Source organism: Prionailurus bengalensis, chromosome A2 (genome assembly GCF_016509475.1).
Source record: "Prionailurus bengalensis isolate Pbe53 chromosome A2, Fcat_Pben_1.1_paternal_pri, whole genome shotgun sequence".
NCBI classification, from domain to species: Eukaryota; Metazoa; Chordata; class Mammalia; order Carnivora; family Felidae; genus Prionailurus; species Prionailurus bengalensis.
The window spans coordinates 168,418,682-168,443,998 of record NC_057348.1 but is presented as its reverse complement, the minus strand read 5'-3'; the positions used below and the strand labels follow the sequence as shown (position 1 = coordinate 168,443,998).

Sequence of the window (25,317 nt, the reverse complement as noted above, 5' to 3'; positions counted from 1 at the left end):
AGATATGAATTTTATACTTATATTGTAAATGAGCTGACTAAATAATAAATAAGGCTTTATTTTATTATCAGTGTCATGATGACACTGATAGGTGTTTGATAATCATAATGATCTTGGCAGGAGGAATTGGAAAATGTGGTCTGTTTAGGACCCAAGATCACTGTCCTAAACCAGGAATAATGCCTTGTGTGCTTCATTTTGGCAACTGCATGTCAAGAAGCTAAATGAACAAAGACTATCTCTTTACTTTTTTGTGTAAGGTATTACTATTATTTGTGGAGTGTAAATATATCAAGCTTGAAAGGATACAAAAACATCTTTACATTATTGGTATGTTAGTTTGAATTATCCATAGGTAAAATACCCAGAGACGAATATATCCAATTGTCTCCTGCCTCCTGCCCCAGCGACACATAATCCTAGTGTGGTTTCATTAAATTGTAGGTCAGTTTGGGTCATTTATTCTACATATATGATTTGTATTTCAGATACATCATAAGGAATGGTAGCATGTTTAACTATAAATTTGTGACATAATTGCTTCCTTTTTGGTAGAAAATAAAGACTTTTTTTCATATTTGATTTCTGCTCTGGTAGTCTGAGTAATTAAGATATTATATGTATAGATATCACTATTTGATAAACTATGTCAAAATACACAATTAAAAGGAAGAACATTAAATTTCACTTTTTTTAATTTCACTTTTTGAATGCAGTATATTCCTGGACTTTAACTCTTATCATTGCTTATAATACATTATAGCTTCTTCCTCAAATCTGCTTTTTTGGTAAACATCACATTTATATGATAAATTATTTTACTGATATGTTGAAAGAAGCTTTAGGAAATGCTTCATATGTCATTTGAAAGTAAAAATCCCCAGGGTGCCTTGGTGGCTCAGTCGGTTAAGTAAGTGTCTGACTCTTGGTTTCAGCTCAGGTCATGATCTCACAGTGTGTGGGATCCACATCAGGCTCTGTGCTGACAACATGGAGCCTGCTTGGGATTCTCTCTCTCTCCCTCTCTCTCTACCCCTCACCTGCTTGCGAGTGCTCTCTTTCCCTCTAAATAAGTAAATAAACTTAAAAAAAAAAAAAAAAAGAAAGGAAGTAAAAATTCCCATATTGTTGTTGAAAATCTTCTAACATTAGGTAGTTGTAATGGTTGCCCAACTCTGTAAATATATTAAAGCCCATTGAATTATATACTTTAAAAGAGCAGATTTTATGGTACATGATATACAACTTGATAAAGCTATTTAAAAATCTTTCTGTGTATACCATTGATATCAAAACTTGATAATACTATACTCAAAAAAACTATAGGGATGCTTGTGTGGCTCAGTCAGTTAAGCATCCAACTTCTGCTCAGGTCATGATCTTGCGGTTCGTGCATTCAAGCCCTGCATCGGGCTCTCCACTGTCAGTGTGGAGCCCGCCTGGGATCCTCTGTCCCCCTCTCTCTCTGCCTCTCCCCTGCTTGTTCTCCCTTTCTCTCTCAAAAATAAATTAAAAAAAAAAAAACAACAACAAAAAACCTATACACTAATATCACTTATCACCATCAGTAAAAATTCCTAAATAACTAGAAGTCAGAAAAAATAATCCCCAGACTGTGTGAAATTGATTCAGGTTCACTTAAAGTATAATCTCTTGTTTGATAGTCTGTTTTAATTTTTATTTTCCACTTTTCACTAATACAGTTTTAGTTCCAAGAGTGGTGAATTAAGGAAGTGAGGCAAAACTGATAGTTGCTGGGGATGAGTCTGAAGAGTTGCAGAGAGATTCTGGCTGGTGAAAAGGGCAGTAGAAAAGGGACAAAGCAGTGGAAGCTGAGTGCACAGCCCCTTCTCTGATTGTTCGTCAGTTTGGGAAGGACTTGCCATCCAGGTTAAGCTGACCTGGTGAGGGGCCACTGAACAGTGACACCCACTGTGAGACGTGTGCCTGTTTCGGAGGCTCATTATAGGTTCTTGGAACCACAGATGTGGGACCAGAAACAGGCTGTAGAAGCCATGTAGGCTGACTCTTCCACACACTCTTTTTCCACTTCACCCCAGAGGGCTGCGGTCTCTGTGAACTTTTTCTGAGGTTATTTGGTTATTGCTAGAAGAGTAGAAACTACAACCGAAACCTTTTTGTAGCCCAAGAACATTGATCTTTGTTTCTGCCACTGGTTTCTTTCACGTGATCACCTTTACGCATTGAGAACCAATAGCATATGTATCACTGTATCTTCTCCTCTTAGGAAAGAATTATCCAGACTTGTGAAGCAGGAAGGACAATTTTGGTGGAGAGAACAACCTGTCCTCTGTGTTGAAAGTAGGATCTTAAGTGCTCTTTTTAAAAACATTGCCTTTCTTTTCTTCTTTTCTTGACTCTTAGGTGCTGAGCTATTTTCATCATCAAAAGAAGGTTCGTCAGGGAGTGGAAGAGATGCTTTACAGATTATATAAACCCATCCTTTGGAGAGGACTAAAGGTACTGTTAGTCTGTCCATGTTTAGAACGTGCTAATTATGCTGTTGAGTGTATCATGCTCTAGTTCAGAATTGTGATGACGTAGTAACGAAAACTGAAAGCTTTGTGAAATTTGGGGACATATGTTTTTTATTTTTTTATTAAGAAGATCTGAATTGGTTAAGTGCTGACTACACAGTAGGAAGGGGTTTGTCATGCTGTGTAAACCAGCAGAGGCGTTGGGAGTCTGCAGAGCTGAGCTTGGCCATCCTGGCCCTTCTGTTGATGACTGGGAGACAGGATGACACCCTTCCAGGGAGAGAACACTAGTACTTTTCAACATTGTAAATCTGGTCTTGGGAGGGATATAGTCACTGTTTCTTAGTGACATAAAGTGGACATTGAGTCTTTTAATATCTGTCAGTAATGAGCCAAGAGTTTGGTTTAGCTCACGGAAGGTCTCCTAGGTTTGGCCAGTTTTAAATACTGTAATTGTCTTTAATTTGTAAGTAAGTCTATACTGAGATACTTAGAAGCATTTAAGAAATCCACACTGAAGCCTTTGAACACTTGCTCTTTGGATTCTGAAACACTGTTTCCTTATTCCAGGCCCGAAATTCTGAAGTCCGGTCCAACGCTGCCCTGTTGTTCATTGAAACATTTCCTATCAGAGACCCAAACTTCAATGCCATTGAAATGGATAGCGAAATCCAGAAACAGTTTGAAGAACTCTATGTACGTATTGCATGTGGCTGAGCCCCCTATGAGGTCAGCTCTGTCTGTGCCCAGTATGCCTCCTGGCTTCTCCTGTCCTGCCTGTGTGCTGCCCTCGGATGGCAAGGTTTCCAGATCTTCACCTTCTTCTGAGAAACCCATTTTCTCCCTGGTGCCTTCTGTGACAGCTTGGACCCGATGGTGTTCTTTTCTTTTTCTCTCTGTCTCCTGTGGAACGTCTGATTATTTATTACTGTATATAGTTTTAAATGTTTTTTGTGTATTCTTGTCTCCCCAGCATAGAGGCAGTATGACATGTGGTTAAAGATCCCCAGATTTGATTCCACTTCACAGTTAAGAGTTGTGTAATTTTGGGCAGGTCACTAACTTTTCTGTGTCTTTGCAAATTGGGGATGCTGATATTGCCTGCTCTAAGTGGTGGGGTCGTGTGCATGAACAAACCTGGTGATGTTTTAAGGCGAGTCTGTAAATAATGCTTGTTGCAATGGAATTTTCACATGACTGCTTTTTCAGATGAGACATGAGAACATTAGGATGCCACGTTTATTTCCAAGGATGCTGCGGGTCTTTTTCAGGTGGCTGGAATGTGCTTATTTCTCTACATTGCCTTACATTTCCAGGGCTTCCTAACACAAGCTAAAAAGTGCTTCCTGGTCAGTAGAATAAAATTTTAGAAAGTGATAGCAAAAATGTTCTGATAATGATGGTTACCCATGGCACTTTATTTTTTAACTTAATGAAAAATCTCAGGCATGCAGAAAGTCGAAACAGTAGTGTAAAGAATATGTGTAGATTTAGCTCTTTGTATGCAAATACACACACGTGCATGTGTATACACACACACACACACATATATACCCACACACACACAGGCATACGCACTTACATACAGACACACGCATGCCTACAATGGACAGTTAGTAGTATTTATCCACGTATATTTACCTAAAATTCCCTTTGAGAATCATTACTTTTGTGGGAATAATGGGCAAATCAAAACTAGATTTTGGTACTTTTAGCGAAAAAACTGTGAAAAACTTTTGCTCTTTTTAACTCTGGTGTCCAAATCTATGAACTGTAGTTTTTACCTGAAATGTGTGTGTCTGCCTTGGACGTGGTGACCAACAGGGTGCTGCCAGTCCAGCCAGCACATGTCTCCTATTGTACCTCACGGAGTACACGTGGCCCTCCTGCTCCTGAGTGGAACGTACGAGCAGGCCACCGCGGACAGCCTGACGGGGACCTCCTGAGGCCTTGTGCCGGGCATCAGCATACATAGCAACTGAGAGCATGCAGTCACATTTTGTTTCGGATTCCACTTCCCCCTTCATAAGTCTGGGCTTGACCAAATTACTTAATTTCTCTCGAGTCCTATTTCTTCTTTAAAACTGGGAATAATACTCAGTAGGATTGTGAGAAGGTTTCAGTGAAAAATCAAATACAAAGCATCTAGCATTACCATGACAGTGGTTGCACGTGAGACTGAAAGTGCACTTATCTGGAGAAGTACTGAGTAGAATAAGTGCTAATGTAAAATTGTTGAAACGCATGTTGTGCACTTGAAATTAATTTAACACTGCATGTTAACTAAATGGGATTAAAATTTTAAAAACATGTAGAAAAAATAACTGGCTGTTACTCTCCGTAGGAACATTAAAAATATGTAAAGTGATGTGATCACCTACTACAATATTAGGAACACATTGGTGAATCCTGTGTCTCTTGTACTAGAAACTGAGGTGAATTTCTGGAGATGAGTTTAGTATTCATTTACAAGGTGAAAGGTGTGTAGAGAGCTGTTGGTTTCTTGGAGATGGAGATGCTATCAATGGCTTGGTGGCTTGGATATTCTTAGAATATTGGCTAATGAGTGGTGTAACTATATCTCTATTCCATTAAAAATCCTTTGTATTATAAATTGAAGGAGTCTTACTGTGAGGACATCACACTTGGTAGAAATACTATATGAATAAATATGTTTACAAGCTACGAAGTTTAGTGTAATTTTAGCAGTTGTGTAATATGTACATGTTAATAAGTTTAAGAAGCAGGACCTTATGAAATAAGGTGAAAATAAATTATGGTGAAAAATAAATTATGCATAGGAACGGCAAATTTTTATTAGAGAAAATACCTATAAGAGATGCCAAACCTTTGTTAGACTCGAGCTAATAGACCGTATGAAGACTAGAACACAGAGGGGCACCTGGGTGGCTCAGTCGGTTAAGCGTCGACTCTTGATCTCTGCTCAGGTCATGATCTCAGAGTTTGTGGGTTTGTCGGGTTGTATGCTGACAGTGCGGAGCCTGCTTGGGATTTTCTCTCCCCCTCTCTCTGCCCCTCCCATGCTCGCACATTCTCTCTCCCTCTCTCAAAATAGATAAACGTTAAAAAAAAGAGACTGGAATGCAGAGTAATCTATATTCAGATTAATCGTTGTAAATTTTGTTTTTACTTTATTCACCTATTAAAAATAAAAATTATTAAATGATAGGGGCGTCTGCAGCATGTGACTTTTGATCTCAGGGGTTGTGAGTTCGAGCCCTATGGTGTAAAGTTTACCAAAAAATGAGATCTTTAAAAAAATTATTAAGTAATATTTTATTTGAATATTAATTATTGAAGTTAAATGTTTTTTCAGAACAATAATTACATTCTACATCATTCCTCTAGAAAATAGTGGATTGTAGGGGCACCTGGGTGGCTCAGTGAGCTAAGTGACTGGCTCCTGGTGTCGGCTCAGGTCACGATCTCATGGTTTCGTGGGTTCAAGCTCTGCATTGGGCTCTGCGCTGGCAGCCTGGAGCCTGCTTGGGATTCTCTCTCTCCCCCCACACCCTCTGTCTGTCCCTGCCCCCCCAACTTGTGCTTTCTCTGTCTCTCTCAAAATAAATAAACTTTAAATACATTAAAAAAAGATTGTAGAAAACATTGATGTTATAGTTGCTTAAGATTATGTATTAGTGGAGATAGGTTTATGTTTTTCAAGGATCAAAACATCAGTCTCATAAAAGTGAGATGTCAGTGTCTAAATGGAGTTTTACAAGAATACTTTAAAAATTAAAAAGAATAAGAGTTTCAGCTCTAATAGGGAAAGGCTTGTATGTGAGCACCATATCCTGTGGAGGCCGTGACTCCCTTTTGGGGGTGAAATGAACTCATGGGAAATCATCAAATTTCCCATCAAAATAGTTTCCGTCCGTCCTTCTTTGTTTGCAGAGCATTTTGGGGGTGGTATGTGTCTCTGAGTGTTTGAATCCCAAAGTGTTATTTTTTTTTCCCCTGGCACCTAATTTATAGTTTGGCCAGGTAGAAGAATTGTATGTTCAAAGTAATTTTTTTCCCCAGGATGCTAAAACATTGTGCATTGTTTTCTAGCATGAAGTGCTTTTGGAACTTTAAGGATTTTTTCTATGCCTTGATTTTCCCCACCCCTGCTGGTTTACCAAGATATTCAGTCTGTTAGTTTGAATGTGCTTTTTCTCAATGCCTGTTCTTTCCTAACGCCTTTTAGGAGGCAGTGCAGTATAATAAAGAGCAGTCAGAAAACTGTCCCTGCAACAGGCCAGATGATAATGAATTTAAGTCCGTGGGCCATGTGGTCACAGCTATTCTACTCTGCCATTGTGGAACAGAAGCAGCCATGGACTGCACAGAAATGAGAGTGTGGTTTGTTCCAGTAAAACTGCATTTGAGGACACCAAAATCTGAATTTCATGGAATGTTCACCTGTCACAAAATATTATTCTTTTGGTTTTTTCCAAGCATTTAGAAATGAAAAGCCATTCTTAGGCATTGTGGGCCACACACAGATGAGCCTGGGCCAGATTTGGTCTGCAGGTCGGCTCAGAGTTCATGACCCTGTTGGACCAGGTACTGAGTAAATGAGAATGAGTTTCCATGGGGATTGATAAAGGAGATAATCCAATAAATAAGAGTAATGGTTATGTCCTGGTGTCCTCCTTGTGCCTCACCTGTTCTTTCATACTCTTGTTATGTTTGTGATTCTCGAACTTGAGTAGTGTGGAGACTTTCTTTTGGAGGTAAAACATGGAGGCCTCCTGTGAGTGTCTGTGGGTGTTGAAATGGAGTGATTTTCTTGTGGAAGGATCATCATGAGTTATGTGCCATTGCTTTGAGTGACTTTGTCGTCACTGCGATTGATTGGAGATCCGGATCTGGGCTCTGGACTCGTATGAGACTGTGTCCTTATAAGTTGATTATCCAGAATATATCTTTGAAGAATGATACTGAAAGTAATTCACAGAAAACAAAATCTATAAAACTTGTGAATAGTTCTTCAGATTCCAAAAGTTCTCTTATTTCTTTATTTTGCTGTTTGTTTTTTCCCTGATAACCTGTCATCTTGACTTTTCTATCTTATTGTTTTTCAATTTTTTAAAAAATTATTTTAGAGAGTGTGAGTTGGGGAGAGGGGAAGAGGGAAAGCAAGAGAATCCCAAGCAGGCTCCATGCTCAGTGCAGAGCCCGACGTGGGACTCAATCCCACGACCTGGGATCATGACCTGAGCCGAAATCAAGAGTCTGATCCTCAACTGACTGAGCCATCCCACACCCCTTGAGTAACATTTCAATGACACTTTTAACAGTTTTGTTTGAATCTGTGTCTGAATAAGACCGATGCATGTGATCGGCCAATAGATTGATAAGACCCTGTCCAGTAACCTCAGTCTCTCATTTTTGCTTGCTAGTTGTGGAAGAAGCCAAATTATTCTTTTATTTCCTGAAGCCTGGGGACATATCCCTGTGGCATAATTGTTATGTTCCTTTGCCTCCTGTATATCCTGAGTATCATTAGGTGCAGAGTTGATCAGTTACTTTTGTGGAGGTTTTTGTTTGTTGTGTCAGGTGGTTTTGTTTGTTTGTTTTTAGTGTTTATTTTTGAGAGAGGAAGAGAGACAAAGCACGAGTGGGGAAGGGGCAGAGAGAGAGGGAGACACAGAACCTAAAGCAGTCTACAGGCTCTGGGCTGAGAGCAGAGAGCCCGATGCGAGGCTTGAACCCACAAACTGTGAGATCATGACTTGAGCCGAAGTTGGATGCTCAACCAACTGAGCCACCCAGGTGCCCCAGTTGTTTCAGGTTCTTAGTGGTGCTGTTGTGTACTCCATCCAGAGATGACATCTTGTTTCTTTTTGTATTCACAACGACTGATAACCATTTTGGCTAGGTCATAATCTCGCGGTTCAGGTGAGTTTGAGCCCCGCGCCGGGCTCTCTGCTGACAGCTCAGAGCCTGGAGCCTGCTTGGGATTCTGTGTCTCCCTCTCTCTCTGCCTCTCCCCTGCTCGTGCTCTGTCTTTCTCTGTCTCTCGAAAATGAATAAAAATGTTAGAAAAAACATTTTTAACGAGTAGAATTACTTTATTCTGGTCTTTCAGCCTTTTGGAAATTCAAGAGAGTGGTTTACATAGGCTGTGTCTGTAGGATCGACTCACATCTGCATACCTCGCTGAAGGTGGGGCTGGTGTTTGAGGCTCTACTGTCACAGAGTCCTGTAGATAGGATTGGCAGCTATGGTACCCATGTGTCTGGGTTGTCTTCTTTAAATGCACAATTATAGAAATGATAAATAGTAAGAGATGTGTAAGTCTGTATATGACCAGTATTTCTAGGACTTAAAATGCCTGTTACGTTGTGAATGCTGAGAGGGCTGATGTATAAAGGAAATATTGATATAAAGGGAGCTGATCTAAGATTTTTAAGTCTTTTTTCCCCCTCCAATTTACAGAGCCTTTTAGAAGATCCTTATCCGATGGTCCGTTCTACAGGGATCCTTGGTGTTTGTAAAATAACTTCCAAATACTGGGAAATGATGCCTCCGACCATTCTTATTGATCTCCTCAAGAAAGTAACTGGGGAATTGGCATTTGACACAAGCTCAGCTGACGTGCGCTGTTCTGTCTTTAAGGTAGGATTTAAAATTATATAAGCAATATTTACTTATAGAATAATTAGAAAATACAGAGAAAGAACAATTTTTAAATAACCCATAATTCTTCCCAATTGATAAAGCACCACGGACATTTTTGTTGTACATCCAAAGTAACATTTTTAAAAACCAAATTGAAAGTGTTTTCTACAAAAAAGTCTTACTTGAAATAATACTGATTTTAGTGTATGGCCAGGGTGGGTGGTGCACATTTTTTTTTAAAAGAGGAGCTATATATAGTACTTAATTTTTTATTTTAATTTCTTTTAATGTTTATTCATTTTTGAGAGAGAGAGACAGAGAGAGAGAGACCGAGTGTGAAAGAGGGAGGGGCAGAGAGAGAGGGAGACACAGAATCCGAAGCAGCTCCAGGCTCCGAGCTGTCAGACACTTAACTGACTGAGCCACCCATGTGTCCCCAAGTTTTTAAAATTATATTAAAACTGACTTTTTTGGTATACCATATGTACTTTTAACAAGAACCTACAAAACTGTCCTTTCTCCCATCATCCAGTTTCAGCAGTTAATCAGGACACATTGGGTCTTGCTCATGTTTACAGTCCATTGTCTCCCACTTTTGATTAATTTGAAGCAAATCCAGGACTGCGTATCAGCTCATCTGTAAATATTTCAGTGTGATGGTGAAAACATAAGGTCTCTTTATAGTTAATCGCAGTAATACTGTAATAATATCGTGTGGTGACAGATGGTAACTGCACTTCTGGCAAACACAGCCTGATGTGTGGAATTGTCGAACCACTGTCTTGTACACCTGAAGCTAATAGGATATCATATGTCTACTCTGATTCCAATAAAAAAGAAAAGAGGTCTCCTTCAAAAATCCTTTTTCCTAATAACTGGAAAGTAAAGGTGGAGCATATCAGATCTTTAGACTGGTACCTGGCCTGAGCTTGGGCGGGTCACTGGACCACCCATCTGAGGTATGTGTGACTGTCACCATGTGTCGTGAGTCTCCCAGATGGGGGGCTCTGGTTTCCATGCAATATTGAGTCAAGAAATCTGAGAATTCATGGGCTATTAAAAAAATGTGAAAGGACTGTTAGGTCCCAGCTTTGGACACAGATTGACTCTGGAGCCCTCGCTACCACCAGTTGTTCTGTGTTTCTTTCAGTTCTAAAAATCGTTTAAAATTTAGCTAAGAAAACATTGAAGAATTATTTCATAACTGCTTTAAATCTGAAGAAATTATACTAATTCATTAGAAGTATGCTTTTCATTTATTTTGTTTTTATTTTATTTTTTTCTGTGTTTGTTTATTTTTGAGAGAGAGACAGCGCGAACAGGGTAGGGGCGGAGAGAGAGAGGGAGACACAGAATCTGAAGCAGGCTCTAGGCTCTGAGCTGTCAGCACACAGCCCAACGCGGGGCTCGAACCCGTGAACCGTGAGATCATGACCTGAGCCAAATTCAGACACTTAACTAACTGAACACTCAGGCACCCCAGAAATATGCTTTTTATATGAAATTGTTTTAGAAAAGTGTTATTATCTGTAGGTATGTTTATTTATTTCACTAGTAGTTCATTAGTAAGGATGGAACTGAATATTATGTTAACTGTACTTTTTACTGTTTATGTTCTAAATTTGAACTGTTTATATTTCTCCTTTTTTGTAGTGTCTGCCAATAATTTTGGATAACAAATTAAGCCATCCGTTATTAGAACAGCTTCTGCCTGCACTAAAATACAGTCTCCATGACAATTCCGAGAAAGTGAGAGTGGCTTTTGTTGATATGCTGCTGAAAGTCAAAGCCGTGCGGGCTGCTAAGGTAGGACAGGCAGGATTTTATCATTGAGGGTGTGACATAAATAAGTACTTCGCTTTCATAAGCAGAAAGACAAAGCGATTTTAATTCTGAGAGTTTCAGTAATCACATTTAAACTACTCGATATCTGATATGTTCTACCAATTTGTGTCATAAAATTTTATTTGTTTTGTGATTTTCACTGAAGTTTCTAGAAATATCATTAATGTGTGTTTTCTTTTTGAAAGACATTAGTGTAAGCAGCTGCTACTTTAAATGATATTTTTATCATATACCTGAAAGCTTTTGTTCAAATACTGAAATACTTGCCACATAGTAACTACTTTTTTTTTTTTTTAATTTTTTTTTTTAACGTTTATTTATTTTTGAGACAGAGAGAGAGAGCATGAGTTGGGGAGGGTCAGAGAGAGAGAGGGAGACACAGAATCTGAAACAGGCTCCAGGCTCTGCACTGTCAGCACAGAGCCCGACGCGGGGCTCGAACTCACAGACCGCGAGATCGTGACCTGAGCCGAAGTCGGACGCTTAACCGACTGAGCCACCCAGGCACCCCCATAGTAACTACTTAAATATTCCTGGGAAAATGATGAATGTGAGGCTTCCCCCCTTCACATTTTATAGGAAGAAGCAAAGAAGTGAGCATTGTGTCATGATGCATGTTGTGACGTTGTGTGAACTTTGAAGGGAGGTTGTTTTCCTTTAGCTTGAGTCCTACTCAGTTTTTGGCTAAAAATTTCAGTTAGAAGCTTTTTAACTTCCTTTGGTAACACTGTGGCTTTTCTTCTCCATGTAATACTTGTCTGAAATTTACTTTAAAGTGCTGTTGTCACAAAACAGAATTTGGGAACAACATGACCACACAGACGTGTGGTGTGCTCATGCGATGGGAGAGTGTCCTGTGGCCATGACAAGGGATGAGCTCACATGGAAATACCACTGAGACACGAGGAAAAGCAAGTGTATGTGTGTGTGTAGTGTGTCGCCAGCTGTATAAAATGGGAAACATACATATGTATTTGTTCAGACAGGAAAATCTTCCTAGAAGAAAATAAGGAATTAATAATGGTTGCTTGAGGTGCGGGGGATTGGATGTCCAGGGATGGGCCACTGGAGAGGCCGGGATACTTACGGCTTTATGTTTTGTGAATTTTGAATTCTGAATTTCTGTTGTTCAAAAAAAAAGGCACCAAAAACCAAAGACTGTTTTACATGACCTCCATAGCACGACTCCCCCATGTCCTACCCAGTCGCCCATCTGTGTGTGCTGTTTCTGACTCCGCTCTGGCCCTTTCATCTGTTTGCACATCCGTGGGCCCTGGGACATACTGCTGTACTGCTAACGGTTCCCATGACGTCTTAGAGCGTGTCCTCCAGCTTTGTTCTTCTTTCAGAGATTTTTGGCTGGTTTAGGTCCTTTGCATTTCCATATGTATTTAAGAGTCAGCATGTCTGTTTCAGCAAAAATGCTGGCTGCAGTTTTTACCCTGTTTGTTATAACAGCTTAATAAAACTGAGTAGTTCTGAATCTTTAACATTTGGCCTAGTGTTGTTGGCCTAGTGTTGTTTGAAGTGTTGTTTGGCCTAGTGTTGTTTGAAGTGCAGACTTGTTTGCAGAGGAGTGTTGAGGTAGTGACTGGTGAGGAAATGGAGAGAATAGCTGGATTTTCTTTATTACTGGGTCTACCCAAGAGAATATCGTAGAGACCAAGTAAGATGAAGACAAAAGTTCTTTGACTGGGGAGTTTGAATTTTTAGGAGAGTGGGAAGAGCAGAGAAAGAAAGCATAATGTTTTATTGAGATGCCTCTTCCATCTTGATCCTTAGCTCTGCAAAAGCCAGGCAGGGAGTGCCACAGCTGTGAGGTCTTTGGAAGGGTTTGTGGGGTGTCCATGCTAGGACTCCTGGAAGATCAAGGCCACCAGTCGGTAAGCATGTAGAGAGGCAGCTAACAGGAAGCAGAAGTGGCTGATCGTCCACCATGTCAGGATGACTGGGGTCTGTTCTACGCTGTCAGACACTGGTCATGCCTGGTGTTAGTAATGGACACAATTAGCATTTTAGAAGTGAAAGACCAGTTACGGATCTGCTTGCTTCCGTGTCTGTTGCAGATGCCGGCCTGCTGGTGATATGTTTGCATAAAATAAAACCTCAGGTAATCGAAACAAAATGAATCAGAATCCTAGGCTAATCAGAATTGTTCTGCATTTTATTTTTTTTTTAATGTTTATTTTTTATTTATTTTGAGAAAGAGAGACAGAGCACGAGCAGGGGAGGGGCAGAGAGAGAGGATCCGAAGCAGGCTCCATGCTTAGCACAGAGCCTGAGCTGAAATCAAGAGCCAGACACTTAACCAACTGAGCCATCCAGGTGCCCCTGCTCTGCATTTTATTTGAGAAAAGTGAATCAGAGAAAAACAAGCTAATATGGGGAGTTCCTGGAAAGGCAGACTTGCAGGAAATGTTAGTTTTAAGAGTCACACCTGGAACCTTGACATTTGGTAAAAGTGCTGATGGCTAGTTCCCATTCAAGATGGTCTAGTCTCCATGACGGCCCAGGAGTCAACTTTTTAATGTGAATGGGGACAGTCATGAAAGACCTCTCAGGTACTGGCTCTGTGGCTGGGCTGTTGTGCTGGGCTCTGGGATGTTTCTTGGTTGTATTCCTTGTAGCCGGGTTGGAGCTCTGAGGTTTTGAGTCTTGAAGAGCCCCTGCTTACCTGAGTTCTCAAGGTGAGGACTTCCTCTCTCCTCTTGGGTTTCCCCTCTTGGGAACTGTGTTGCTGTGCACGTTCTGAAGTTGACATTTACTAATGGCAGAATTATCTTGACCCGCAAGTTCTCACGTGGGGAAAGTGTGATGCTCCTGCTGAGGGTACTGTTGCCCAGAGGAAGTCAGCAATCTGGAGGTATCCGCTCTGTCCCTTGGCCTATCTGCTTCCATTCTGCCTCAGTGTATGGCCTGCACACCAGTCTCGCCTGCCTTCCTGTGATGTTGCAGGCGGCTTAGTAGAGCAGGTGAACTGTCAGTCCATTCATTGGTTATTTTAGTCTTGGGTTGAATCTACTTTTGCATGGTTGTGAAATCGCGCCGGATAGTTACGTGCACTTGAATGTTTTGGGAAGTGTTTTTTACTGATGTCATTGTTACCCACAGATGTGCTGTTCAGGGCTGCACCTCAGTACATTCGCACTCAAAACCAGTGATCCATCTGGGCTGACACTCAGGCAGGAAGGGAGCAGGGGAGGTGGTCAAAGCTGTCAGATCCTTGGACTCATTGCCACCTTCTTCTCTTGAACCTCGAAAGCACTGCCTTTCACTTTTGAGTAAGAGTCTCCAGTCACTCTCTGAGTCAGTGCTGGAGTTAGTTGGCAGCGGGCTCTCTTCTGTGAAGATGCCTGCCCCTGGCAGGACAAGGGCTGAGAACACTGTCCCCTCTGTGTGGCTTACTGCTGGCAGCACGGGGGTGCTATTTGCTTCCCCCGGTACCAGCGTGAGTACAAGTGTTTGGTGTGGGACTTGGGCTTAGTTATTGTCTTTACTCCAAAAACTTTTTCAGAAGTACCATGAGGTGTCTGAGCAGAAGTGTCCTCGGACATTTCTGGGAGAAGTGATCAGTAGCGTCAGATGCTCAGAGGTTTCCTGTAAGGGGAGGCGTGAATATGTTCATCTGGATTTTCAGTAGGAGGTCATTATGATCTTGGCAAGAACAAGTTCAGTGAGGGTAGAAGCCATGTTTCTATGGGTTGAGGTGTAGTGGGTAGGTAGGGGCGGGTTCCGGGGTGGGAGGTAAAGTGAGCTGCAAGAAGACAGGGAATTCAAGCAGAGTTTCATGGGGAGGCTTTTTGTTTTAGGGTTTGGAATGAGTTGAAACATACTTAAATGCTGATGAGAAAGATCTAGCTGAAAATACTGGAAAGAGGGACTGGCCGTTGGAGGCAGGTCTTCGAGGAGCATGTATGTCATGGTGTCCCCAGCAGACAGGTGAGGAGACCACCAGATGCCAGCTGAGAAGTGACTGGGACAGGATTTGAACATTTCACCATGAGAATCTATTTGCTCTCTACTACTGTTTTTCTCTTGTCTGGAGTGTCTTGCTTACAAGTTTGGCCCTTTTCTGTAGGCGGTGGACAACTTTGAGGCTTTTGACTGGAGGGCTACGGGACAGTTGTGGCTGTGCAGCAGCTGTAAGGTGGGCTGGAGGAGGCCGGTGGTCATCTAGGCGAGCTGGCACTGCAGAGGGAGGCAGGGATGCGCCAGAGGGTGCTGCCCCCTGTGGGCAGTGGACCAGGTACCGCTGGGGTTCAGGGGTGATGCCTCTGTTCTCCACGGTGCGGAATGGGGTGTCCACTTCAGCTTTCTGTGTCAAGACTGTTGTAAATTTTTCTATACACTTTTCAGATCAATGGGCTAAAAGTTATGGTGTTTTAGGAAATTTCTAAATTATTAGACTGATAGTCATAGCTATCATTTGAGAGTCTATACCGAGCATGATACTGATTAGTTATGATTAACCCTCTCAGCAGTGTTCTACTTGGCACCTTGTATGTCAGTGCTTCTTTTTATATTTTTTTAAGTATCTATTTTGAGAGAGGGGGAGAGAGTGAGCGGGGGCCGGGGGGGGGGGTGGGGAGGAGGAGTAGAGAGGGAGAGACAGAATCCCAAGCAGGCTCCACGTGGGGCTCAAACTCACAAACCGTGAGATCATGACCTGAGTGGAAATCAAGAGTTGGACACTCAACTGACTAAGCCACCCAGGTGCCCTTGTCAGTGCCTTTTTTTTTTTTTTTAATGTTTGTTTATTTTTGAGAGAGTGCTAGTGGGGGAAGGGTGGGGGGACAGAAGATCCAAAGCAGACTCTGTGCTGACAGCAGAGAGCTTGATGCGGAGCTCAAACTAACCTAAACCGAAATCAAGAGTCAAATGCTTAACCGTCTGAGCTGCCCAGGTGTTCCTGTCAGTGCTTTTTAAAATATTGGTTTAGGGGCGCCTGGGTGGCGCAGTCGGTTAAGCGTCCGACTTCAGCCAGGTCACGATCTCGCGGTCCGGGAGTTCGAGCCCCGCGTCGGGCTCTGGGCTGATGGCTCAGAGCCTGGAGCCTGTTTCCGATTCTGTGTCTCCCTCTCTCTCTGCCCCTCCCCCGTTCATGCTCTGTCTCTCTCTGTCCCAAAAATAAATAAACGTTGAAAAAAAAAATTAAAAAAAAAATATTGGTTTATTGTAATTTCTGTACAGAAGAGTCACAGATTCTGGTGTAGTCATTTGAAATGAGTTTTTTTGGAATAGAAAAATTAGTTCCTTTTTGATTTTGCTCAGGAAATTTTGCTTAAAGTATTTTCAAGATTATAGGGACAATTGACTATTTTCCTTCTGTGTATGCTTTGTATATAGTTTTGGAAAATATGCCCCATGGAGCATATTTTGGTTCGTCTGGAATCAGATTCCCGGCCTGTGTCTCGACGCCTGGTGAACCTCATCTTCAACTCTTTCCTGCCTGTGAACCAGCCCGAGGAGGTATGGTGCGAGCGCTGCGTCACACTGGTCCAGATGAACCACGCAGCTGCCAGGAAGTTCTATCAGCACGCCCACGAGCACACGGCCTGCACTAATATAGGTGCTGGACATTCACTTCTCAGTACTTGTTATATTGTCTGCCTGAAGCATAGTTAATGTTACTTGTCTTCAGTGTTGGTCATTTTAACGAGCTTCACGCTTGAATGCATTTCTTAATGATTTCCCTTACAATAATACTTTTAATTGTTTGGGATTATGATTTTACTATTAGAAAGATGGTTTTGTTGAAGAAACACAAATTAATTATTGATTATCTTAAACATTTTAGCAAAGCTGATTCATGTGATTCGCCATTGCTTGAATGCCTGCATCCGGAGGGCAGCACAAGAGGGCCACGAGGGCCACGAGGAGAGGGAGAAGGAGAACGTGAGTGCAGTCAGCTTGCCCTGGCCCAGCCACAGCTGCGGCCGAGTTATCTCGGTGAAGACTAGGCCCCGGCACCCATGCTCGGAGAGAGGCAGAACCCTGGATCAAAGCTGGCATTCCCATGGAGTGTCGTGTTAACAATATTTTATTTTCCATTTATTCCTTTACTATTGATAGTTCAACTAATTATTTTGGAAGGTCATAATTAATGTTTTTGAAAGAATTGCTCTGTATCCTTTGTAGTTTGTTGTGGGATTTGGGTAGTATTTAATACACAGGGAAGTTTATTACTGGTAACACCCTATCCCTCATTTTCTTTGCCTTACGGTTCTCTGTATATTTTAATTCAATGTAGGTGTAGCATACACCTGGATTGGATTCCAGATGTTACCGTATTTTATAATTAATGGGTAGTAGTGTTCTTAAGGGTTTACTGCTAGCCATTGCTGTAATAGTCTACTAGAAACATCTTGGGGTTGAATTTCTAGGAATAATCTTTATTTAGAATTGTCTTTTAAGCAGTAATTAATCAAAGGGACTAGTTAGCTGCTATTTACTCAGAATCCAGAGTGACCCGATAAAAGAAATTTAAGACTTAGACATGCATTACTTTAAGCAGTATCTTAAGCTTATAAACAACTTTCATGCTTAGGTACATCTAAAGTAAAATTTGGGGGTAGTTTTATAGTACCCACATAGATGAGAAACTGGTCTTTAAAAAAAGTCACAGGCACCTGGGTGGCTCAGTCAGCTGTCCAACTTCGGCTCAGGTCATGCATGATCTCAGGGTTCATGGGTTTGAGCCCCACGTGGGCCTTTGTGCTGGCAGCATGGAGCCTGCTTCAGATCCTATCTCCCTCCCTCTCTCTGCCCCTCCCTGGCTTCCCCGCTCATGTTCTCTCTCCCTCTCAAAAATAATAAACTTTAAAAAATAATAATAAAATAAAATAAATAAAAGTCCCAAAAGGGGCCTCTGGCTGGCTCAGTTAGGCGAGCATGTGACTCTTGATCTCAGGTTGTGAGTTCTTTTTTTTTTTTCCTTCTTCTTCTTTTAACGTTTATTTATTTTTGAGAGACAGAGAGAGACAGAGTGTGAGCAGGGGAGGGGCAGAGAGAGAGAGGGAGACACAGAATCCGAAACAGGTTCCAGGCTCTGAGCTGTCAGTACAGAGCTTGATGCGGGGCTCCAACTCACAAACTGTGAGATCATGACTGGAGTTGAAGTCCGACACTTTAACCCACTGAGCCACCCAGGCGCCCCTAAGGGTTGTGAGTTCTAAGCCCCACATTGAGTGTGGAGCATACTTAAAAACAGGAAGTCATAAAAGACCATCTGCCCTTTTGCTGAAACATGGTACTGCATATAGGCCACGAGGAGAGGTCCGTGCATTGGTCTGACCCTGCCACACTCCCATCCTGTGTCTCACCACCTCTGACACAGGCCTTTTTCTAGGAGAGGCTGATAGGTTTGCTTGGGGCTATAGCTGCAGCCTGGCCTGTTGGCCGGCCTGACGACTCCCGGATGCTCCCTGGGGCCTCCTGAGCCCATGCAGCTGGAGGCCCACCACTCCAGCAGCCCAGTCCCTGCTTAAGCAAGTCGTCCTCAGTCCCAGTCAGGGAGACAGATGTGGAATAAAGGAGAAGAGAGCAGAAAAGAGTGGGACTGGCTTTTATCCTGGCAGTGGGCCCTGGCTAGCAGTTCCAGCCACTCACAGGCCTTCATGGCCTGGATTTGGGAAGCCTTCAGCCCAGGGCGTTGGAGTTGGTTCTGCTTTTATGTTCGGTGGAGTTTGCGTTCCTGTCTTCAGAGCTTTTCCCTCAATATACAGATTGGGCAGAACTTTTCGGGAAAGTGATCCCATGGCTGCTCATACATCTTCAGAAGCCTCAGCTGCAGATGCCAGCGTGGTGGCCTCACTCCACTTTTGCAGGGCACGTGGGTTCACAGGATGGGAGGTGGACGCAGTGATGCACAGGGAGCTGAGTGTCCTGGCTATGGAGCAAGCACAGCCTCTCTGTGGGCCACCCTCGCAAACTCACTCTGATGGTGGAAATGGTTTTGCAGAAGAGAAAAAACATGTTTGTGATGTATTAGTTGAGAGACTGTTCCATTTTTTTTTTTTTTACATTTTATTTATTTATTTATTTTTGAGAGAGAGAGAGAGAGAGACAGAGAGACAGAGAGAGACAGAGACAGAGCACGAGTTGGGGGAGAGGCAGAGGGAGAGGGAGACACAGAATCTGAAGCAGGCTCCAGGCTCTGAGCTGTCAGCACAGAGCCCGACGTGGGACTCGAACTCATGGACTGTGAGATCATGACGTGAGCTGAAGTAGGACGCTTAATCGACTGAGCCACCCAGGCGCCCTGAGACTATTAAGTTTTTTAAATATTGAAGGAGCCCCATACCTCTGTTATTAGAAACCTAGGTATAACTGAGAAAGCTTGCATTTTACAACATTTTGGGTCAGTTTCTATATTAGTACAAAACAGAAGAGTTTAGAAATATGTAGGACTGTTATAGTTTGTGCTAGACAAGAAGCACACTTGGTCATGTGGATATTCTCATTCTAAGAATATCTAGGTAGCTAAAAGCAAAATTTTTGAAGTCATTCTTTTACTCATTGCTAACTACTAACAATCAAAGATGTTCCCTGCTAAAATAAAACATTGGCTTCCTATTTAATGAACTCTTACTTAGGAACTTCGCACATTTTTGTGAAAAAGCAGTGGTGGCTTTTCCTTGAGACTTTAATGACAAGGCTGCTGTGCTAAACAGTGCAATGGTAGAGAGCAAAGTTAAACACAGAATGGAATTTTGTCAACCTGTTGTTTGTATCATTCTTTCAGTAGTTTCTAAGCCTTTAGTAGTTTGATTGCTTTTCAAATTTGGCCATAGCCCATTCGGAGTGTTAAGTGTGTAATGAAAAATCTAGAGTTATGTAGAAGCCACTTTTGTTTTTTCTGTGTACCCTCAAGTTTCTTTTCTTTTCTAAAGTTTATTTATTTATTTAAGTAATCTCTACACCCAACATGGGGCTTGACCTCATGACCCTGAGATTAAGAGTTGCATGCTCTTTTGACTGAGCCAGCCAGGCTCCCCAAGTTTTGTTTTCTTTTAAACTATCTTTTCCCATTGCATTTGAATAGATAGCATAATACCAGTACCTGAAATGAATCCTCTTTTGTAGACCCTTTTCTGGAAATTGTCTGTAGTGGTTGTTGGCAAGTTATCAGACTGTGTTTGGTACAGTCCCATTCTAGGGCTGGCTAGCAGACCCCGTCAGTGTGTGTCCGAGCTGGTTGTGGCAGTGTGGGGCCTGTGTTCCGTACAGAAGAAGACGTACCCAGAGTGCATTTGTGGTTTCAGTGGAGCACTCAGAGGAACACAGCAGCGATTATTGCTTACAGCCAGCATAAGCTCAGAAGATGTGAAAGGTGTGTGAGGAAGCCCACGATCGAGTGGGAGTTGGTCATCATCAGCCCTTATACCAGAATTCGGGAGCTGGACCTACCAGGGCCACAGAGTGGAGTGCCTGGCAGACAGCCTGGGGTGACCTGATGGGGCTGAGTTTGTAGTGGAGTCTCAGTAGCAATCACATCTAAGTAAATCACATTTTACAGTTCTTCCCTCCTCCCCCAGTCTGTTCACATCAAAGTTCATGGCGAGAAGTAACATCTTGCGACTTAGAAGATATAGTAAAAAAAAGAAGATACAGTAAAAGAAAAATATGTTCTGTACTCACGTATTATGTCCTTCAAGATAATAGTTTACATTTTTATTTTTAGAGGATTTTTTTTAATGTTTATTTTTGAGAGAGAGAGAGAGAGAGAGAGAGCGCGAGCAAGCTCATAAGCTGGGGAGGAGCAGAGAGAGAGGGAGACAGAGGATCTGAAGCAGGCTCCACACTGTCAGCATAGAGCCCAACTTGGAGCTCGAACCCCTGAACCGTGAGAACATGACCTGAGCTGAGGCTGGACGCTTGACTGACTAAGCCCCCCAGGCGCCCCAAGGATTTTTAATTCATATAAACTGTTTATTGAAAGGATATAGTGTTAATCTAGCATTTACTTCTTGAATGGGTTTTTAAAGACCTTCACCTCTAGTAGAGATTTTCAAATAGAAGACAAAGTCCTCTTTAGGAAATGAAAATAGACTTGGTATACTTCACATTCTGCTTTAGGTCTGTAATTCTGGCATGTACTTTTAACGATAAAGCTGTTATCATAATGGTTGTTATGATTTGATTCTGTCACAATCAATTTATTTGTATCTTAGGTTCTGGACAAAACACTGTCTGTAAGTGATGTTGCATCCATGGCTGGTTTATTAGAAATCGTTGTAATTCTCTGGAAAAGTATTCATAGAAGTATGGAAAATAACAAAGAAGCCAGAGTTTACACCATTAACAAGTTTGCCTCTGTGCTCCCTGAGTACCTGAAAGTCTTTAAGGTAAGGCTGCTCACACAGCGGGCAGGCGTGTTAAGATTACATTTGTGCAGAATTAGCAGAAGTGCCCGGCACACTTACCTGTCTGGACCTAGTTTGTCATCTGTAAGTGAGGAGTACTGACCCAGCTCTTACCTGGCAGGATAGGTGGCCTCTTGGCCTTTCTCGAGGGTGGAGGCCATATGTCTTTCAGCCTCATTTCCCCAGCACGGAGGGAAATGTGGGTGTAAGTGCTCAGCCTTTGTGTCTTTAATGATCTGTAACACTATTTGGGAATCTAGTGTGATTAGCAGGGATTGAGAAAGAGGAGTCTGCTAACATGATGCCATAGCCACAGAGTTTTGTGGGCACTTGTAGGCATTTGATGCCACACTGTAAGCAGATGGGTTTCTGAAGTGTTTGAGTTGTGTCTGCAAATAGAATCACATACATAACTTCTATTTTGATGAAGGAAACTCTTTTTATTTCTTGACTCTTCTTTTTTTAAAAAAATACTTTTTAACACTTATTCATTTTTGAGAGACAGAGAGAGAGTATGAGTGGGGGAGGGCAGAGAGAGGGAGACACAGAATCTGAAGCAGGCTCCAGGCTGTGAGCTGTCAGCACAGAGCCCAACACAGGGCTCGGACCCACAAACTGTGAGATCGTGACCAGAGCCGAAGTTGGACACTTAACCAGCTGTGACTTTTTACTTCCGAGGGAAGTTTATTATTTCCAAAACAAAAATAAGATTGTGCTAGAAATACATATTTACTCCCAGTTATAAAGAAAGCATGGTTTAAATATAGAAAGACCGTAGGTTTTATGAAACATCCTTCTCTTGCTAAATTTTACTTCTGGGCTCTTCCAAAACTGCTTATGTGACCTTGACCTCTTAGCTTTTCTGAGCTGCACTTCTGTGATTGTCAAGTGTCTGAGCTTCATTGTGCCCCTGAAATGCAACTGTGACCTGTCAGGAAGGTAAATAATCTAAATTGCCAAAGTTATTAGTACATTTAAAAGCTCAAATAATTACATTGGGCCATGAAACCAGCATTATCTCTGAATTCTCAGCAGATAACACAGAGGCCCATAGGGTACAGGACGAGGTGACAAATGAGCACTGCGTCCTGCAGGTATATAGGGACCTAAGGAAGGCAGCTAATTAATTCCGTTCCAGATGATTCAGTCAAGAGAGCTTCTCTGCCCTCAGTTGCTCAGAGAACCTTGTGGGCATCCTTGTAAGTGAAAAAACAATCTATTACTCAGAGTGGAATTAGCGGTAATTATTAGTCTACTTTTATAATATTAAGAAAATATTTTCTCATTGGGAGTTGGGAGTAAGGGTGGGTTCACTCCAACTGAATGCAGATTATTTGCAGATCAAATTTTGATGTTGCCCTTGTTATCGTTTCTTGTATATTTTCAGGAAAATTGTTATTTTTTTTTTCTGTTAGGATCCATCATCTCTTATTCTCCCAGCCAACCAAGAATCTTTTTTATTAAGTGTTCTTGATTGGGCCTGGTCCACTTTTTGTTATGGTGTCATCACAGTTATACTGATGTAGTTAGAGCTTATTAGGTGTCACCATGTACTGGTTGCTGTTGTTGGCTCTGCCCTGTGTGCCCTACCCGGTCCTCCCAACAGCCCTTTCCCCTTTGGCAGAGGAGGAAACAGACCTCAGAGGCTGCCTCCTTCTCTGTGCTGTTCCAGCTGGTAAAACTGTGGAGTCTGATTGCACCTAGATTTGGCTTGTAACTCTAAAGCCTGTACATTTTCCATTAAACTATTCTGTCTTCCCAGATATTTTCTGATTATTTTATGGAAAAATTATTTTCTGACTAGTTTCATTCTCTTGACATTTATTTTTAGGATTCTGAGTGTACAGAGTTAATTTTTTTTTCTCTTTCAACAGTATTGTGTTTAAAATAGAAGTATGTGCCTTGAGAGCAAAGAATTGGTCTATTCTGGTTACCAGTGTACCCCTGGGATCTAGGTTGGCAACTCGTACGCAGTAGGTGCTTAATCAATATTTGCACAAATTAATACATCACACAAAGTGGTAAAATGTCACGTAAAACTTTGAAGCTGCTTATCAGACATGAGGCTGAGCAGTAGGTCTACGTGTCCCCGTGAGCACTGAGAGGAATGCTATGGTTCCTACTGAGCAGTCTGCAGACCCTTGACTAGGAAGTTGTACAGAGAGCCTTTCACAACGTCATCATGTTTAAATACCCTTTTTTCCCCTTTGTATGCTTTTAGGATGATCGCTGCAAGATTCCTTTATTTATGCTCATGTCCTTTATGCCAGCCTCTGCTGTGCCCGCCTTCAGGTACCCTCTCTTGGGACGGTGGTGGGGCGGGAACCCTGCCAGTGTTGTGCTCTATTATTCATGTGAGGTTCAGCAGACGGCCCCACGTCAGCTTCCAGCTCACAGCGGTGACGGGAGAGCCGCAGGATGCAGTTTCCACTGGGCTCTGCAGTCGCTGAGGGATCAGAGCCCACGTGGAACATAAGCTGTGGGCTCCACCGTGTGGGGGGTCTGTTTGTCAAGCCTGCATGAGGGGCTCTGGAGCTGCGAGGCCTGCATGTCTGCATGTGGCTGCCTGGGCGAGGTGTGCCGAGGGCGCGGAGTGCACATGGGCTAGGGGCCTGGTGTGGATGGAGGGGCGTGAGGAGCTGGTAGTTTCCTGTCAGCTGTGCCGGAGGACAGCCCTGTGGAGGTGGTGGATCGGATAAGATAGGTTATTGAGATTAATTATGCCTGTTTTTCTTTACTTTTTTAAAGGCGGCTCTCAGAAAATTTGAAATGACCTAAGTGCTTGCTTTTGTGGCTCGTGCTGCATTTTCACTGGATAGCGTTGTTCTAGAGCGTCGGTTATTATCTCAGCAAAAATGACTCATGTTAATTCATATTTGTGAAAAAATGGATGTTCTGATGCTACACAAAAATTCTTTCCCAAGCACTAGGAATCTTTGCTCTAGGGTCTGAAAGAGCTGACAGAAAAGAAGGTCTGGGGGTCTCATGGCCCTGGCACGTCCTTGATAACTTAACACTTGTATCGGACAGCCTTGGCCTCCGTGTTCCTAAAGCTGTGCTCACATTCAGCCTTTTATGCTGGGACCGAGCCCGAGTAGTAACTGTGGGAAAGCTGTATTTATTCCTGCAGCGGAGAAGGTCTGAGTGTTCTATGGTGGGAAGGCCTTATGTACCCTCACTTGTTTAGCTTTATTTTTTTACCTTTTTGAAAAGTGGGAAATTGTTAGTGAATCAATGTTAGGTCTGATTTTATGTATTTGACGTTTTCAGCTGTGGTGTGATTTCCACATTAAGAAACCAAGAGGAAGGAGGAGCAGACAAGCGCTATTGTACTTTGTTGGACTGTCTCTGCTCCTGGGGACAAGTGGGACACATTCTGGAACTCGTTTGTGACTGGCTGCCAGAACAGCCCCAGAGCAAGGTATATTTGTGTCTTGTTCCTTTAAAATTGCTGAATGAGGACACGTGTGTATTAGAAAATCATATGCTTTCCTGGGAACATGTGTTTTAATTGCCAGTTTATCGCTGTATTCTTTCAGAGTAACTCAGCATCTAAACGGAAAGTGCAGATCCATGATACACGCCCTGTAAAACCTGATTTGGCGCTGGTTTACGTAGAGTATTTGCTCACCCATCCAAAGAATCGACAGTGCTTGCTCTCTGCTCCCCGGAAGAAACTTAACCACCTCTTGAAAGCACTTGAAATGTCAAAGGTAACTTTATAGAACAGATGAGGAAAGTTGAGGGAGCCCATGCAATTAGGAGTGAAAAATAAGATCCAGACTTTTCATGCTTAGAGTGTAAAATTTTTCTAGCTGGAAAGGAGTTAAGAGTTATCGAAGCCCCTCCTTCAATTTGTAGATGAAGACATGAGACGCAGATGACTAACGTGGTGGGGGTCGGGGGGGCGAGACGGGGGCCAGGTCACAGTTCTGGGCCTTCAGAAAACCCTGTTTCTCAGAACATGCCAGCCCGTAGGA

The 25,317-nt window shown here is 42.4% G+C and overlaps 1 protein-coding gene across 8 annotated transcripts in view; it reads left to right on the top strand.

Annotated features, from left to right (window-relative positions):
• The window catches only part of NCAPG2 (non-SMC condensin II complex subunit G2), a 64,202-nt gene that overhangs the window by 21,020 nt on the left and 17,865 nt on the right, over positions 1 to 25,317 (top strand). For all 8 annotated transcript variants that reach the window (XM_043590052.1, XM_043590054.1, XM_043590056.1 and 5 more), the window contains 10 exons: positions 2,386 to 2,481; positions 3,069 to 3,194; positions 8,946 to 9,125; positions 10,782 to 10,934; positions 16,320 to 16,542; positions 16,771 to 16,868; positions 21,146 to 21,319; positions 23,559 to 23,629; positions 24,608 to 24,758; positions 24,877 to 25,050. In XM_043590052.1, coding sequence (XP_043445987.1) covers positions 2,386 to 2,481; positions 3,069 to 3,194; positions 8,946 to 9,125; positions 10,782 to 10,934; positions 16,320 to 16,542; positions 16,771 to 16,868; positions 21,146 to 21,319; positions 23,559 to 23,629; positions 24,608 to 24,758; positions 24,877 to 25,050 — 1,446 coding nt within the window. The remainder of the gene's footprint in view (positions 1 to 2,385; positions 2,482 to 3,068; positions 3,195 to 8,945; positions 9,126 to 10,781; positions 10,935 to 16,319; positions 16,543 to 16,770; positions 16,869 to 21,145; positions 21,320 to 23,558; positions 23,630 to 24,607; positions 24,759 to 24,876; positions 25,051 to 25,317) is intronic.